The sequence below is a fragment of the Lycorma delicatula genome, chromosome 7, assembly GCF_047948215.1.
Source record: "Lycorma delicatula isolate Av1 chromosome 7, ASM4794821v1, whole genome shotgun sequence".
Classification (NCBI taxonomy): Eukaryota; Metazoa; Arthropoda; class Insecta; order Hemiptera; family Fulgoridae; genus Lycorma; species Lycorma delicatula.
The window spans coordinates 121623545-121638217 of NC_134461.1; the positions used below are offsets into that span (position 1 = coordinate 121623545).

At 28.8% G+C, this 14673-nt stretch overlaps 1 protein-coding gene across 3 annotated transcripts in view; it reads left to right on the forward strand.

Moving 5' to 3' along the window:
- Window positions 1-14673, forward strand: part of Dys (Dystrophin) — a 1915508-nt gene that overhangs the window by 1205789 nt on the left and 695046 nt on the right. For all 3 annotated transcript variants that reach the window (XM_075370745.1, XM_075370746.1, XM_075370747.1), the window contains exon 49: window positions 1816-2027. In XM_075370745.1, coding sequence (XP_075226860.1) covers window positions 1816-2027 — 212 coding nt within the window. The remainder of the gene's footprint in view (window positions 1-1815; window positions 2028-14673) is intronic.

A 14673-nucleotide genomic window follows, 5' to 3' on the forward strand; every position in this document is an offset into this window, starting at 1 on the left:
TGTGTGTGTGTGTGTGTGTGTGTGTGTGTGTGTGTGTGTGTGTGTGTGTGTGTGTGTGTGTGTGTGTGTGTATGTGTGTGTGTGTGTGAGTGTGTGTGTGTGTGTGCGTGTGTGTGTGTGTGTGTGTGTGTGTGTGTGTGTGTGTATTTACAATATGAGATTCACTTGTGTTTATTTATGAATGTTTGTAAATAATTACTGAATTTAATGTTTGAATCTTTCTATGTATACTCCAAGTATGTCTTGAGTAGTTGGTATTTCATGTTTACTTCAGTCCCGTTCATTTCTGAGATGCTACATCTTGAGGCATTCCAGGAATTGTAATTTACTTCATTACCTAAAACCAGACAAATAACCTATCACATTTTACTCTCATCTAATTTTTGTTTTGGGTAAGCGAATCCTGGAGGTTCTAAATGGTTCCTTAAAAACCCTTAAATATACATTTAGAACTAACAAAATAAAATGTATGTATAATACACACCAATTTTAAAATCATATTAAAACTTAATCTACCTCAATCCTACTGATCTAGTCGTACAAGAAAAGAAATTCATCCGTTGAATAAAATGCATTTTCATCTAAAGATGAATATCTTTATATTCATATGATGAAAGATCTAATTGATTTCTTTTTTTGTATTTTTTATTCCTAGTGTGTATATATTACAATCTGTTCAACTAGTGAACAATAAGCAACCTCTCCCCATGAGATGAGAATGATATGTATGAGTAAATGATGGTCTTGTGTGATATCTTGTTCAAATTCAGGCTGACCATTCCTGTGATGTGTGGATCTTTTGAATGAGTTTTCTGCAGTTTTTATAACTAATTTGGAAGGTGTTTTATTACATCAATGAGTTATGTTACTCAATTTAAATGTTTCTTTTGCTTCTTTTATCATGATAATAAACACCTTTTTTCTTTTTAAGGTTAAAGATTTTATGTATGCTACACTTTATGTACTAGGAATTATAATATTTAAACATTTTAATTACTTCATTGTAAGGTTAGATAATTTTTCTTCCAAAGGAATTTTAGCAGCATTTTCTTTGATGTTACCATTGACACTTGTTTATGTCCCCTGTCTTAAAAATATCCTTATAATGGATGTATTTATTTAATATTATTTTTTGTCAAATTTTATATGCTATTTAATTTCATCTTCTGCACATGTCAAGATCTTAACACTTGTGCTACGTATTAAATTTAATATTTTTGTATATATTTAATGTTTTTATGAGATGATATTTTTAAAATTTTGATTCTGATGTGCGTTTCGAAAATCACTTAATAGAAACAGAAAATATAAATAAAGACATTAAATATGATTTGTAAATTTCATGTCTAAAAAAAAATTTCAAATAACTTGAACAATATGAATATTTATAACTTTTTATAATAAATTTCTAAAAACAGCATATTAAATGAACAAACAATTTGGAAAGAGTTTTTATTAAGATGGATACCATAATAACAACACTACTGATAACCATTAAAAAGAGTGACACTAATTAGTTTTGAAAGTTCATCTGTAAGAGGTAATTGTCACATTTTGTCATTACACCAATAATTTTTTATATATGTATACTTCAGGTTGCAATACGTATGTGTATTAAAAATAATAAGATTAGTTTAAGGACTGCTCTGCAAAGTAAGATAAACTTACTGTATATTTGTCTATATACATGTGTGTGTGTGTCTGTGTGTGTGTGTGTGCATGCGTGCACGTGTATTTTATCATTTAACATTTTGTTAATATTTTATAATAATTATTCATTAAATTTTATTATTAATTATTTGTTTATTGTTACAGTTACAAAATTAAGGGAACATTGGGACGAGACGAACAGTAAAGTAATGCAGCGCAAAACACAGTTAGATGCTATGCTAGGGGACAGTCAACGTTATGAGGCTAAGAGATTGGAGGTAGAAGCATGGTTGACACGAATGGAAACACGGCTAGAACGTATGGGTACTGTTGGTCACACAGCTGATGTCCTTGAAGCTCAACTCCGTGAACAGAAGGTTGGTACTTAAATATTCAGTCTAAACTTAGAGAGTAATCAGTTGGGTGGTAGAGTAAATTGAGTATTGTAGTAGGATTTTATTATGAAATTTTTAATTACATTAGGATCAGGGTCTAATTTTTTTCCTCAGTTTTTCACATAATTATTTATATATAAAAATTATGTTTTTATAGAGGAATAGTCTTTAATACTTTAAAATCTTTTATACAATATTAATTGTACAACAAAATTAAAATGTAATTTTTTTTAAAAATATTATTTTTTAAACAAAGCATGTATGGCAATTCCTATTTTAAAGTGTTGAGAAAATGATGCAATAATCATCTATTGTGATTAAAAGTATGTCATTTATGTCTAACAATTAGGTTACAATAAAATTAATTGTAATGGTGAGTAAGCAGTAATTGCCAATAAATATCATTAAAAAATTCCATTAAACAGGCTTCTTTAAATAGTACACAAAAATAAATTATTTACATTCTCTTTTTTTTCATTTTTCTTCTTTTTCCTGGGGTAGATCGTGGAGTTAAGTATTACACAGCCCAGGGGAGTGTCCTTTACTCTAACGGGCCTCCACGTCTCGGCCTGCCAGTCAGATCTCACTTTGTGCCGGCCTCATACTCCCAGAGTAGGATCCACCAGGCCTGGCTATTCCATCCCTGGATCCCCACTGTGGGAGCTGGAACTCGGTCTTTATGCCAATGCCTCTAACGGGGACACCCTGAGTGTGGCATTCCTTCCGGGACTCTTGTCTTTTTTGCTCGGGAGTGTCAGAGTCCCCGTGCCTCATCGCTACCGCCTACTCGTGCAAGCACATGTGAACGATAGCTCTGCAGAGGGCTGTCCCTCATCCCTGATTCCGCGATCCTTCTCTTGAAGAACCCTTGCCATGAACCCTGCAATTATGTCAAAACTGTAGACACAAGCCCCTGTAGACGAATGGATAATTCAACATGCTTTCATTGGTACAAAGTAACTTTACTGATGAAAATCATACCATTTTCTTGTTTACTTTTCTTTTTTTTTTTGATAAATTTCCTTTTTGACAGAATACTCATTATTATTAGAATTAGCTTGTAATATTTGTTTTTATTTCAGTAGTGCTTTATTACAATTAAATTTAGGTTGAAAAATAAATCTTGGTTAACAGATCATTTTATAAATGAATCTTTAGGTTTGATGAATGAATCTTTAGGTGATCAGTGGTGTGTACTGTATTTAATAATTAAAAAAAAAATTTGAAACCAGAGGTTGGATGATTTTTGTCTACTTTGCTTGGTCATGATTATTTATAATAATTGGATGTATTTGTAAGGTATTAAAAGTATTTTTGGACAAGCTTTCATCAGGGAATATTTCCGTGGTAATAGTGGATTTTATGACTGTTAGCTTGTTCTTGTCTTTATTTCTTTGCCATGTATTTTTTATTAATCTTTATATTTCATTGTTTTCTTCTTCAGAAATCTCTTTTCTCCCCAGATAAGTCAATCATATACTGTTACATGATTTTTTACCAATGAAGTCTTTAAAAGTAATTAATTGTCTTATGTTTTTCATGTGATAGAGATTTTTTTTTGTTGGTTTTTCTGTTTTATTGTGTTTATATAACCTAACCATACTGAAATTTTTATTTTTGTTCATCAGATTTTCTAACCTTCATTACTTTTCAGCATCTTTCAAGAAAACAAGCATTTTGTTGTTTTTCTCAGTTTTTAGTTTCCTTTTGTCGATTTAGATTTCTATTTGATAATAACTCGTGTAAATAAACTAAATGTTTATCACGTTTGCTCATCAATTTTTTGTAACCTTCATTACTCTTAAGCTCAGTTTTAAATTTCCTTTTGTCGGTTTCCATTTTCAGATCATATGCTTTAATTTTTTTTCTTTTTATTACTTCATTTGCCTAAGAAATTAAGGATAATATCAGTTGGTTTTCTAATGTTAGAATTTGTTGGTTTTAATATGACAGAGTTGGTTGAATTATTTCCCTAATGAATGACTTTAACCAATCCAGTTACATTGAGTACAGACATTTATCAATGGGGAAAGTTACTGATAATTAAGTTTAGTGCTATGTTTAGTACTTAAGTTAATTAAGGTAATACCTTCTAGAAAGTAGTGGGCCATCATGAAATTTCTAAACTTTTTGTTTTAGAGGGAATCATTCATTAAAAAATTTTATCAATATTCATTTCATTTTATGTTTCAGTATAATATTTCCTTAGTTTTCTAATTGTAGTATCATCAGATTAAATAATATAATGTATACTATTATTAGAATTAAAATTTATTAATATTTTAGATAAAATTTTATAACATCATCTTGCATGTTTTCTGGATCTCTAGACTGAGTTTTTATGCTCATACCTATTTTTTGTAAAACTATTTTAGATATAACAGTGAAGCTTTGTTTTATGTAGGTTTCCTTTTTGTCTTTTCACGCTATTTGATTCTTAGAATTTTGAGCTGAATTTGATTCATTGTTCCCTGCAGCCATATCCAGTTCCGATTGTTAGTTATTAGGACAGTAGAATTCAGGATTATGAATTAGAAAAGGGGTAAATGTTTTTAAAGTATAATTTTAATTAAACGAAACTGGATTACTTATTTTAATAAAACCAATTTCCTCTGCTTTATACTGTAATTGATTTTAATTTAATTTTATACTGTATTGTCTTATTTCTTTAAAAAGCAACTGATTAAACTGTGGTTTGTTAATGAAAGTATTTAATTAAGCATTAAACCATTAGTTATAATTAAATACCTAGAGAAGGTAATTTTCTAGTTAATTTCGTTAATTTTATAGATTGTTATACTGTATTGGCATATTAATTACTAGTTTATATTACTGCAGGTAATTGATTCATTAGAAATTCAAACATATTACAAATTTCATTGTTGCTTAATCATATACTCTATTAGTAAACTATATACTAGCATATTGCACACTTTATAACATAAAAACACTTCACTATAATGTAACATTACTGATCAAGCTAAGTGAAATCCTGCTTTTGTCTTGGCATTTTGTCTGTTTGTGTGTACTTGATGCAATTTATTGTTAAGTATGTTATCCAATTTTATGAAAATTTTCTCCAAAATTTTATGCTATTGGAATAACGTAGTATATATAATGATTTTTTAATAAATTTTTTTTTTTAAATGGCTACCTGTATAGCTATTGAGAAGAGTAAAACTTAAAAGTTACCTCCTAGCCTCTCTGTACATTTTATGAGCACCTTCTAATTACTAATTTGTTGTGTGCTGCTTATAAATTTACTTAGTTAAAAAAAAAAGCTGGCAAAGTGTTGCGTGATTCAGGTATGCTGATCAAGTCATACAATAAATACCTTGCTCTGCTTTTTCACTGCAAAACCTTTGTGGGTTTCATTAGAAAGTGTTATGTCAATAAAACCAATTTGCCTCTGCTGTGTACTGTAATTGTTTAATTTAGTTTTATACTGTATTGTTCTTCTTATTATTAAAGTAATAAAAGTCATTAAAAGTATTCCTTTTATTTTCATAATAAGCATTTAAATTTAAGTAACAAAAGAATTTTAAAGTTTTTTCTAAATTTTGGGGCTGCCGTTTCAGTAGGGAGTTTTTAATGAATGACAATGATTACCAAAATACGTTTTAAGCTTAAAAATTTCCAAATCTGATAATTTTTATTTTTTATTTTGAGGATTGCCTTCAATTCTCAGTAAAAAAAAAAACAATTCAGTAATTTTTAAAAAAAAATCCTTAAGAAAAATAAAAAAATAAAAAAAATAATTGTTTAAAAATATTGAAAAAATAAAGTATAATTTTTATGTTAGTAATGAAAAAAAAATTGCTTCTTATTTTGGGTTCAGGGCATTTTCAAACTTAAATTTTAGTTGTTTTTAATGATGTGACAAAGAAAAATTTATTTATTTTTTAATTATAAAAATTAGTAGAGTTAAGAGCAAAAAAAAAACAAAAACAAAAAAGAACGAAATATGTGGGAATAAATTTTTAAAAAATAGTCATATACAGGTTAAGCTTTACAAATTTACTTAAGTAAAATTTCCTCTAAATCTAACAACCATCCTATAAAGACTAAAATAAGAATATAAAAATTTTCAAAAAACTCTTTCTATTTAAGGTCCAGGGTTTATAATTTTGGAAAATTGCAAATTTTTGTATTACTCCAAATACTAATATATATGATATATAAAATATCAACAAAAAAAACTTTTTTAAATATTAGAATCAAAGAGATAGAACAAAAAAAAACAGAAAAACAAGTACGAGGCTTGGCTGATAAATATTTATGCGTGTAGCACGGGAATGAAAAGAGATGTTGGAATGAAATAAAAAATGAATAAAAGTTATACCTTAAAAAAAGTTATACAAAAAGCTATAAAAGTTTATACCTTAGCTATAAAATGCTGTATTTATTTTTCAATATAATCCCCATTTACACTGATACACTTTTCCCAACATGTGACAAGTTCATTCCGTCACTGAAAAATTCTGGCAGTCTTTCTTGAAATCAAGTGACCAGAGCTTCCTTCACCTCTTTGTTGGTGTTGTAAATATTACCGTTGAGATCCCTCTTGAGATGAGGGAAGAAGTAGAAGTTGCACAGAGCCAAATCCGGCGAGTATGGCAGATTCGGAATAACTTCAAACTTCTCAAACCTGTGAAGCTCAAACTTCAGCTTGCAGAGAGCCATCAGAGAGTTTGCTTGGTACCTTCCCATTGTGCACAGATTTTATGGTAACTCAATTGCTCAATAATGTGGCCTGCTCGTTCTTTAGATGTGCCTAACTGAATAACGATGTGTTGCTGGGTGATTCGCCGGTCACTTTGAAGTAAATAATTCACCTCCTTTTGATGTTTCTTATCAGTTACAGAATTTCACAGCAGAATCTCACAACAGTCACACTAGTCATCTGGTGTGAGGTGCATCCTCAGTTGTTGCTTTACCAGCTTCACATTCACAAAATTTCATCACCCACCTACTCACAGTACCCCTGTCACTACTGTAGTTTCACTACTATAAACGATGAAAAATATTCGTAGAATTCACGTTTTCTGCTGTTAAAAATTCTATTACTGCACGCTGTTTTAACTGTGTTGACGTATTGGCTGTACTCTACTCTATTTTAACTGCTATTGAAAACAAACCGGTAAACGAATTGCAGCGCATTGTTGCAGGTTTGTAGAGAGGGATTTTAGTTACAATGTGCTGCCACACCCAACTCGATAGTACCTTTTTTCTTCGTGTAGCGCTAGTGTGCAAAATTTATTAGCCGAGTCTCGTTTTCAGTTTTAAGAGGTGGAGTTGATTTTTTGAAAAAAATTTTTAATTATTTATTAATGCAAGAAAGGTAACATGTTTGCCAAAATAAATTTTTTTCTGAAGTGCCCTGAAGGAAATCGAAATTGTTTTTTTTTTATATCAGCACCTTGTGAACAAATTTAAAAAACAAATAATGTGATCAGTGCCCCATACATAGAAATATTTGAACAGAATTTTAAGAAAATCGGTTTCGTTAATCCTGAGATGTAAGGCCAAAAGCAGTGAGTCACATGTATAAGTGCATGCATGTATAAGTCACATGCATGTATGTACATGCATGTGACTTATACATGCATAAAGATTTTCAATAAACCAAATAATCATTTTTGATACAATCAACTATTCTATATTTACCAGGAAAGTAAAAGTTGAAATACAGGCAAAAAGAACTCGTAGGTATTGAGTGAAAATACTCTCTTGACTATTTTTATCTATTGATGATTTCTTTTTATCATAGAATGTTATTTTATTTTTTCGGTATAACTTGTACAATTATTTTTTTAATATTTTTTTATTTAAATTATTTTAAATCTGGTATTTAAATCATATTTTGCTCAAAACCGGATGTCCATTTTCACTTTTTAAATGGATTTAAGTCTGAAATACCTATATTAGGTTTACTTAGGTAATAGTTGTAACACCAATCATACCCTTGTGCTTTCTATGATAAGTCTATCCTTTTAAACCACAAATATATTTGTTTTTATACAAGTATAAAAAAAAGTATAAATTACAGAAAAATTTCCTTTAGTTTTTTTAAAGATAAATGAAATGATATATGATGAAAAACCACTTATTATTAAGAACAAAATATTGCATTTCATCAAAATATTAAAAAAAAGTTTTTGTACAAAAAATTTCCAAAAAATGAAGATTTCTTTTATATAAAAACTTAAAATTAAATTTTTTATTATTTTCTACAGATTTTCTTTGACATTCATTCTAAGTTAGAAATATTAGTATAAATTTATTTTGGTAAAGAAAGGAATAGAGTTTTTCAAGGAAAAAAGCTAGAAAAATAATTAAGAAACTTTGGATATGTTGAAAATGGTATTTTTGTTAGTCATGTCACGCAATATAATAAAAGAGGTGGTATCTATTTAGAAGACTAGAAATTTTCCCAGAAAGTTTTCCAACAAAATTGTTATAAATTATTTACAAATTTGAATTTAATAGTGTGCATTGTAAATGAAAAAAGTAAAAGAAAAGAGGAAAAGAAAATAAATAATTTATCATTATTATAGGCAGTTTTTTAAAAATATTATACATCATTGTTAATGTGTTGATATTTAAGATATTATAATCTTATAACAGAATATTTATTGTATTGCATATTACATTTTTTTTGCAAAATCAGTATTTATTTATCAACATTTAATTTACCCTTAATGAAGTTCTTAAATTTTGATTTCTTTGTTGTAGAGGTTGTAGAATTGAGTAACTCAGTATAAATTTTAAAGTTTCTTCTTTCTTCCCTTATCCACTTTTTGGTGTTAAGAAGTGAAAAGTTGATAATCATATTTACAAAACTTCTGTTCTTAGCTATTATGTGCATATACACATTCTATTTTATAAGTTCTTATTTCTCTGATGTCATCCTTTCAGCTATATGTACTAGTAGTTTTACTTGAGAGCCTTTTGTCATTTTATCTACTACATGAAACTTTTATGTTTAACTGTTGTTCTAGATGAACTTTAAGTTTGTATATTATAATTATTATTATTATTATTATTATTATTATTATTACTTCATTTTGTACTATTATTTAAAGCAACTTAAAATAATGTGTTCAATATATTGTTGAGAGACTAATGATAATTGGGAATCAGTTTATTTATAAATTTTGATCATTATATATGAGTGTTTTCTGAAAAGTTTTGAGCCTAACATAGAAAGATGTATTTTTTCTGTCAAATATAGTTTAATTTTTCAACAGTCTCCTTCCAAGTCGATACGCTTTCTCCAGTGATGGTGTAGTTGCTTTCTCCAGATAGTAGTTGGTGTCTTTCTTCGTAAAATAGGCATTTACGTATACAATAACCTCCTCCTCCGATGAAAATCTCTTTCCTCCAAGCAAAACTTTAAGGTTAGGAAACAAGAAAAAGTCGCTTGGGGCCAGAACACGATGAGTGGTCAACCAATTCAAAATGCAATTTGTGAATTTTAACCATAGTGACCGTTAAACTATGAGGAGGTGCATTGTCCTGATGGAAAACCACTTTCTTCTTCTTCAAATGTGGTTGTTTTATTCTGATTTCTGCCTTCAGCTTGTCAAGTAATGACGTGTAATTCTGTCCTGTTTTTGTTTTACTTTTTGAAGCTAATCGATAAATAAAAATTCCTTTACTATCCCAAAAAAAAACAGTCACCATCACCTTCTCGGCTGATGGAACCATCTTTGCCTTTTTTGGAGCAGGTTCACCCTTCACGGTCCACTGTTTTGACTGTTGTTTGTCTCAGGAGTGTAGTGGTGGATCAATGTTTCTTCTACAGTTATGAATTGATGCAAAAAATCTGAATCATTTTGCTTAACTGCTCCAGCACGGCCTTGGAAATGCTCATTTGAATGGGTTTTTGGTGGCACCCAATACACAGATAGCTTATGCATATCCAATTCTTCAGTTAATACATGATAAACATGTTTTTTTCAATATGCCCATAGCCTCTGCTGTCTCTCTATCATTAATTCGTCGGTTGTCCAGTACCATTTGGCGAACTTTTTCAATGAGATTAAATTCGGCTGCCCATATTTTTACAGTGGCAAATGATGGGACAGAGTTACTGTAAAGAGTGTCCAGTTTGGTTTTAATTTCTGTAGGCAAATTGTCTTTCAATGCAAGTATTTAATCACGGCACAATATTCAGTTTTTTCCATTTTCACAAAAACACACATAATAACTTACTCAAACGATTATCAAACAACAAATTTGCGTCCAAAATGTGAAATTTTAGTGAATATCTTTCAATGCATGCACGAATACATTCTGTAACTTTTGTTGTTGAGTGCTGCCATTTTCATGTTGAGACTCAAAACTTTTCAGACAACCCTTGTATTTGGCTACATTGGCAACAAATGTGGCTACATTTTGTATTAAGAATTAGTCAGAAGTATGTGTTATTGTATTAAGAATTGGTCAGAAGTATGTGTTATTGTATTAAGAATTGGTCAGAAGTATGTGTTATTGTATTAAGAATTGGTCAGAAGTATGTGTTATTGTATTAAGAATTGGTCAGAAGTATGTGTTATTGAATTAAGCTTCTATTAGAGCAACTGAACAGGCCTCATCAACTGTACGAGGGATGGCTGACTGAAATATAATGCACAATCGCTTATAACTTTCAAAGTAGAAAGACAAATTAAACAAATTCTAAAACAAGGTACACCTTATTTGTTACAAAAACTTACTGTTATTTTCCCTTGTAGTTTCATATTTCTCCCAATATTGAACCAGTTTTTTAATTTTGTCAATGAAGAATGCTTTGTAGTCTTTCCTTGATCCACAATTTCACAGCATCCTTAAGTTCGTGTGTGTGTGTGTGTGTGTGTGTGTGTGTGTGTGTGTGTGTAGAGTGCAGAGGGAGGGTGAACATCATGTTGTAGGATTATTGGCCAATGGATTGTTAAACATGACAACATGTTTCCTGAGTGGTTTTAAAAGGTGGTTGACCACTATCAGGTTCATCCTCAATATTCATTTTACCAGCTTCTGATCCACAAAATTTTACTGCCCAGCTATTCACAATACTTTGAGCAATATTTTCATCTCCTTTAAGGCTTTTAGACAACAATGAATATCACTAGCATTCACTTTTTTCCTTTTAAAAGTTCAATTGCCACACATTATATTATAAGTGTTAACATAGCAGGTTTACTCAACAACATAACATGGTGACTGATATAAAATGAGAGGGCATGGATCAATGAATTGAAATTTTAGTAATTGAGGAATCAAATTTTAAGGTGGCAGGACTTGTTGCTTTGTGCAACATTTTTTTCTAATGTTACATTCTACTGTGCATTACATTTCAGCCAATCCTCAAAGAATTGGAATACCTTCAATAAGATGGTAATATTGTCAACTTTATGTAATTTCTACTTACACTCCATATGAAATTACATATTATCTCTTGGTGTTTCTACAACAATTAGATTCAATTTATAAGATCAAGATAAAAAATGGGTTGTTGCATCACTATTTATAATTTATAAATATGAATTCTGTGTGTGTGCGCGCGCGTGCGTTGAATTTACTTATTTGTGCATTGATATTAAAAATGTTGTGTTTACATCATAGATACAGTGTAGTTAAATTACACATCCAGTTTCAGCCCTCAGATGTAAAATGATTAGTCAATGATTAGACATTTTTTTTTAATATTGCATCAAAATTTAAAAAATGTTATTATTGATAAACTAATTAATGGTTTATCATTTTACATTTGTAATTAAATTTTTAATTTAGCATTTTTCTGACTGTTATATTGTATATTATTTTTGTTATCATATAATGATAATAAGGGCATATGAATGTGCATCCAGAAGAATATTTTCTTTTAATGTTTTGCCTTTTTAATTAACCATTTTAATGATTTTGATTTTGTAGATTTTGTTAAATTGTTGCAAGGTTTGCATATTTTTTTAGAATCTTTTCAAACACTTTTCCTCGGTTCAAAATATGGACTAAGGTAAACCAAGGTCTTTTGTGGGACAGTTCTATTGAAAACTTGCTCCTTTCTTCATCAGTACCAATTATAAAGAGTGACATACATTAAGCAGCCCTCAAGTATTACAAAATATTACTTTCTATGGTTTTTTTTAGTTTTGTGGTTAATAAAAAATAGATGAAATTTTACATTAGATAATTTAAATTTTTAGAAAAACACTGACATATTTTTAATCAGAATTAATCGTTTTATCAGAATTAATGTTTAATAAATGACCAATATATTAATTATGAAAATGTTTCTGTTATTTAAGACCTTTTCAATGTCTTTTAGAGATTTCTTGGTTCTATTAAATGCAATTTATTCTCATCTGGATTTTTTTTTAGTCCCAAGAATAATACTAACTTCTTCTAGATCTTTCTACTAGGTATTTTAACTGGTCGGGGTTTTTATGGTTAAGTATTATTTATTATCTAATTATTATATTTCTTAATTCAATGGAATTAAATTGCACTGCTGCAGTTATAAGGTAATTTGCAGTAGTGCAATTTAATCGAGTATATAAATTAAATTGGTATAAGGTATCTTGAATATTAGGTAAATTCCACTGCTGCAATTATAAGGTAATTGCAGAAGTGCAATGTAATTGCACTTGTAATTCCTGTTGCATTAAGGAATTTAATAGTCAGTCAGATAAAAGATACTTAATGACTCCTGCATTTGTGTTTTATAGATCACATTGTGCTGCAAATTTTATAGAATTTAATTTTTTTTATTTAAATGTTTTCTGTAAAATATATCTTAAGTTAGGAAACTAAAAAAATTGAAAAGAGAAAGCTAGAATTTACATAAATATTCATATTAATGGTAAATATTGATTAACATTTTTATTTTAAAATTTTTGATTAAAAAATTTATTTTTATTTATTTTTTTAACTAATAATAAATAATTCTGTAAATGTAAAATAATAGGTCTGTATTTTAATCCGGCTAATTAAGATGAGATCATCCTGTAAACTTTAATAAAATCATTTTTGGTATTATTTTGTATAATATATGAACAAATATTGACATAATATGCAGACCAGGCAATCAGGTGAATCATTTCAATTAATTGTCAAATACAGTGATAATAAAAGAATCGGTATACAGACAAAGCTAATTAATTTAATTCATCACATCCTATTAATTTTATTAGCTTTATAGTTTCATTCAAATTCAAACTAGCACAAATTGTTATTTTTCAAGTGGCATGGCATTTTTACACACAACAAAAATTGTCATTTATCTCATGCTCTTAAACAATACCTAACGGTGGTCCTGGAGGTAAAACAAAAAAAAAGTGGCATCCAATTATGTGTTCATTAGAATCAATTTATTAATTTTTTTTTTTGTAATCTTGATTTAACCTTTTAACAAATAATTTTAGTTGGAATAAACTTTTATCCTATTTTTATGTTGTATATTAACAATGGGTTTTTTGCATCCTTGTATTCATAGTATATAGTTTACTATTTATTCTTGAGCAAGTTTTAAACTTTGAAAACTTTATAAATGTATTTAAAAACAGAAACTTAGGGAATTCTCTCCTGATTATTTACAAAGCATACACTACTCTTTATTATACAAATAAATACGTATTTTATTCAAATTTTGCTATGTATAATACGCTAAGGAAAGACGATGGTCTTGATCACTTATAAGACACCATCAACACAAACCCCAATAAATTTGGTATTGCTTGTTAGGGAACTACCATTGAGTATGTATCAAACAGATTGAAAATGAAAAAAAAGAGTGATAATGGGTTAAAAGTGTAAAAGGGTTTGTTAAAATTTAAATTTGTTTCACTGATCCATTGATGCGTCCAATTGCCACTGACCAGTTGCTGTGGTACAACCAGAATCAGTACTAATGTTTTGTATTAATGTACTAATGTTTTGTAGCAGCTATATTTTTCATGTTTTCTAATGTTCTGTACAGTTTGTTAATGTAACATTTCAATCATTGTACTTACTTTTCCTCTGTTTAGAAATAGATTATTACTAAAGTTAATATGATTTGTTCTTCTTTTTATAAAATTTAAATTGTGAAATCTGCACATGGGTCCGCTTCTTATACTCTGTAATAGTATGTATACACATCATATCAGAAATGGCTAGTTGTAAAACTGCCCTATAGATAAGAAACTGTTCCAGCATTTGTCAAGAAACATCAAAAGAAATAATGGTGAAATCTTGATGTGAGCAGCTTACAAAAAAAAAAAAAGTAATAATAATAAATCTTACAAATAACAAATTCCACTAAAGTAAAAAAGATATTTGAAGATTATAAATATATTATAATAACTTAGAAAAAAAGACTTGTCAGAATAATTTTTTTTTGTAAAAGAAAATTTTTAATCTATTTTTAATTAATCACTTCTTAAATAGGGCCAAATCATTATTAAATCTTTGGTAACAGAAGTGAAACATGGCGCTTCTTATTACATGACTGCCCAAAAAGGAATGTAATGTATTTAGGGGGTATGTGTTCAATTGTAGCAGCTCAATGGCTAAATCGATTAGGATGTATGACCTTGTGTTGCAATCCTTTCATTACTGGGGGTGACAGGTTACATAAATATGTGCACATATATATATATATATA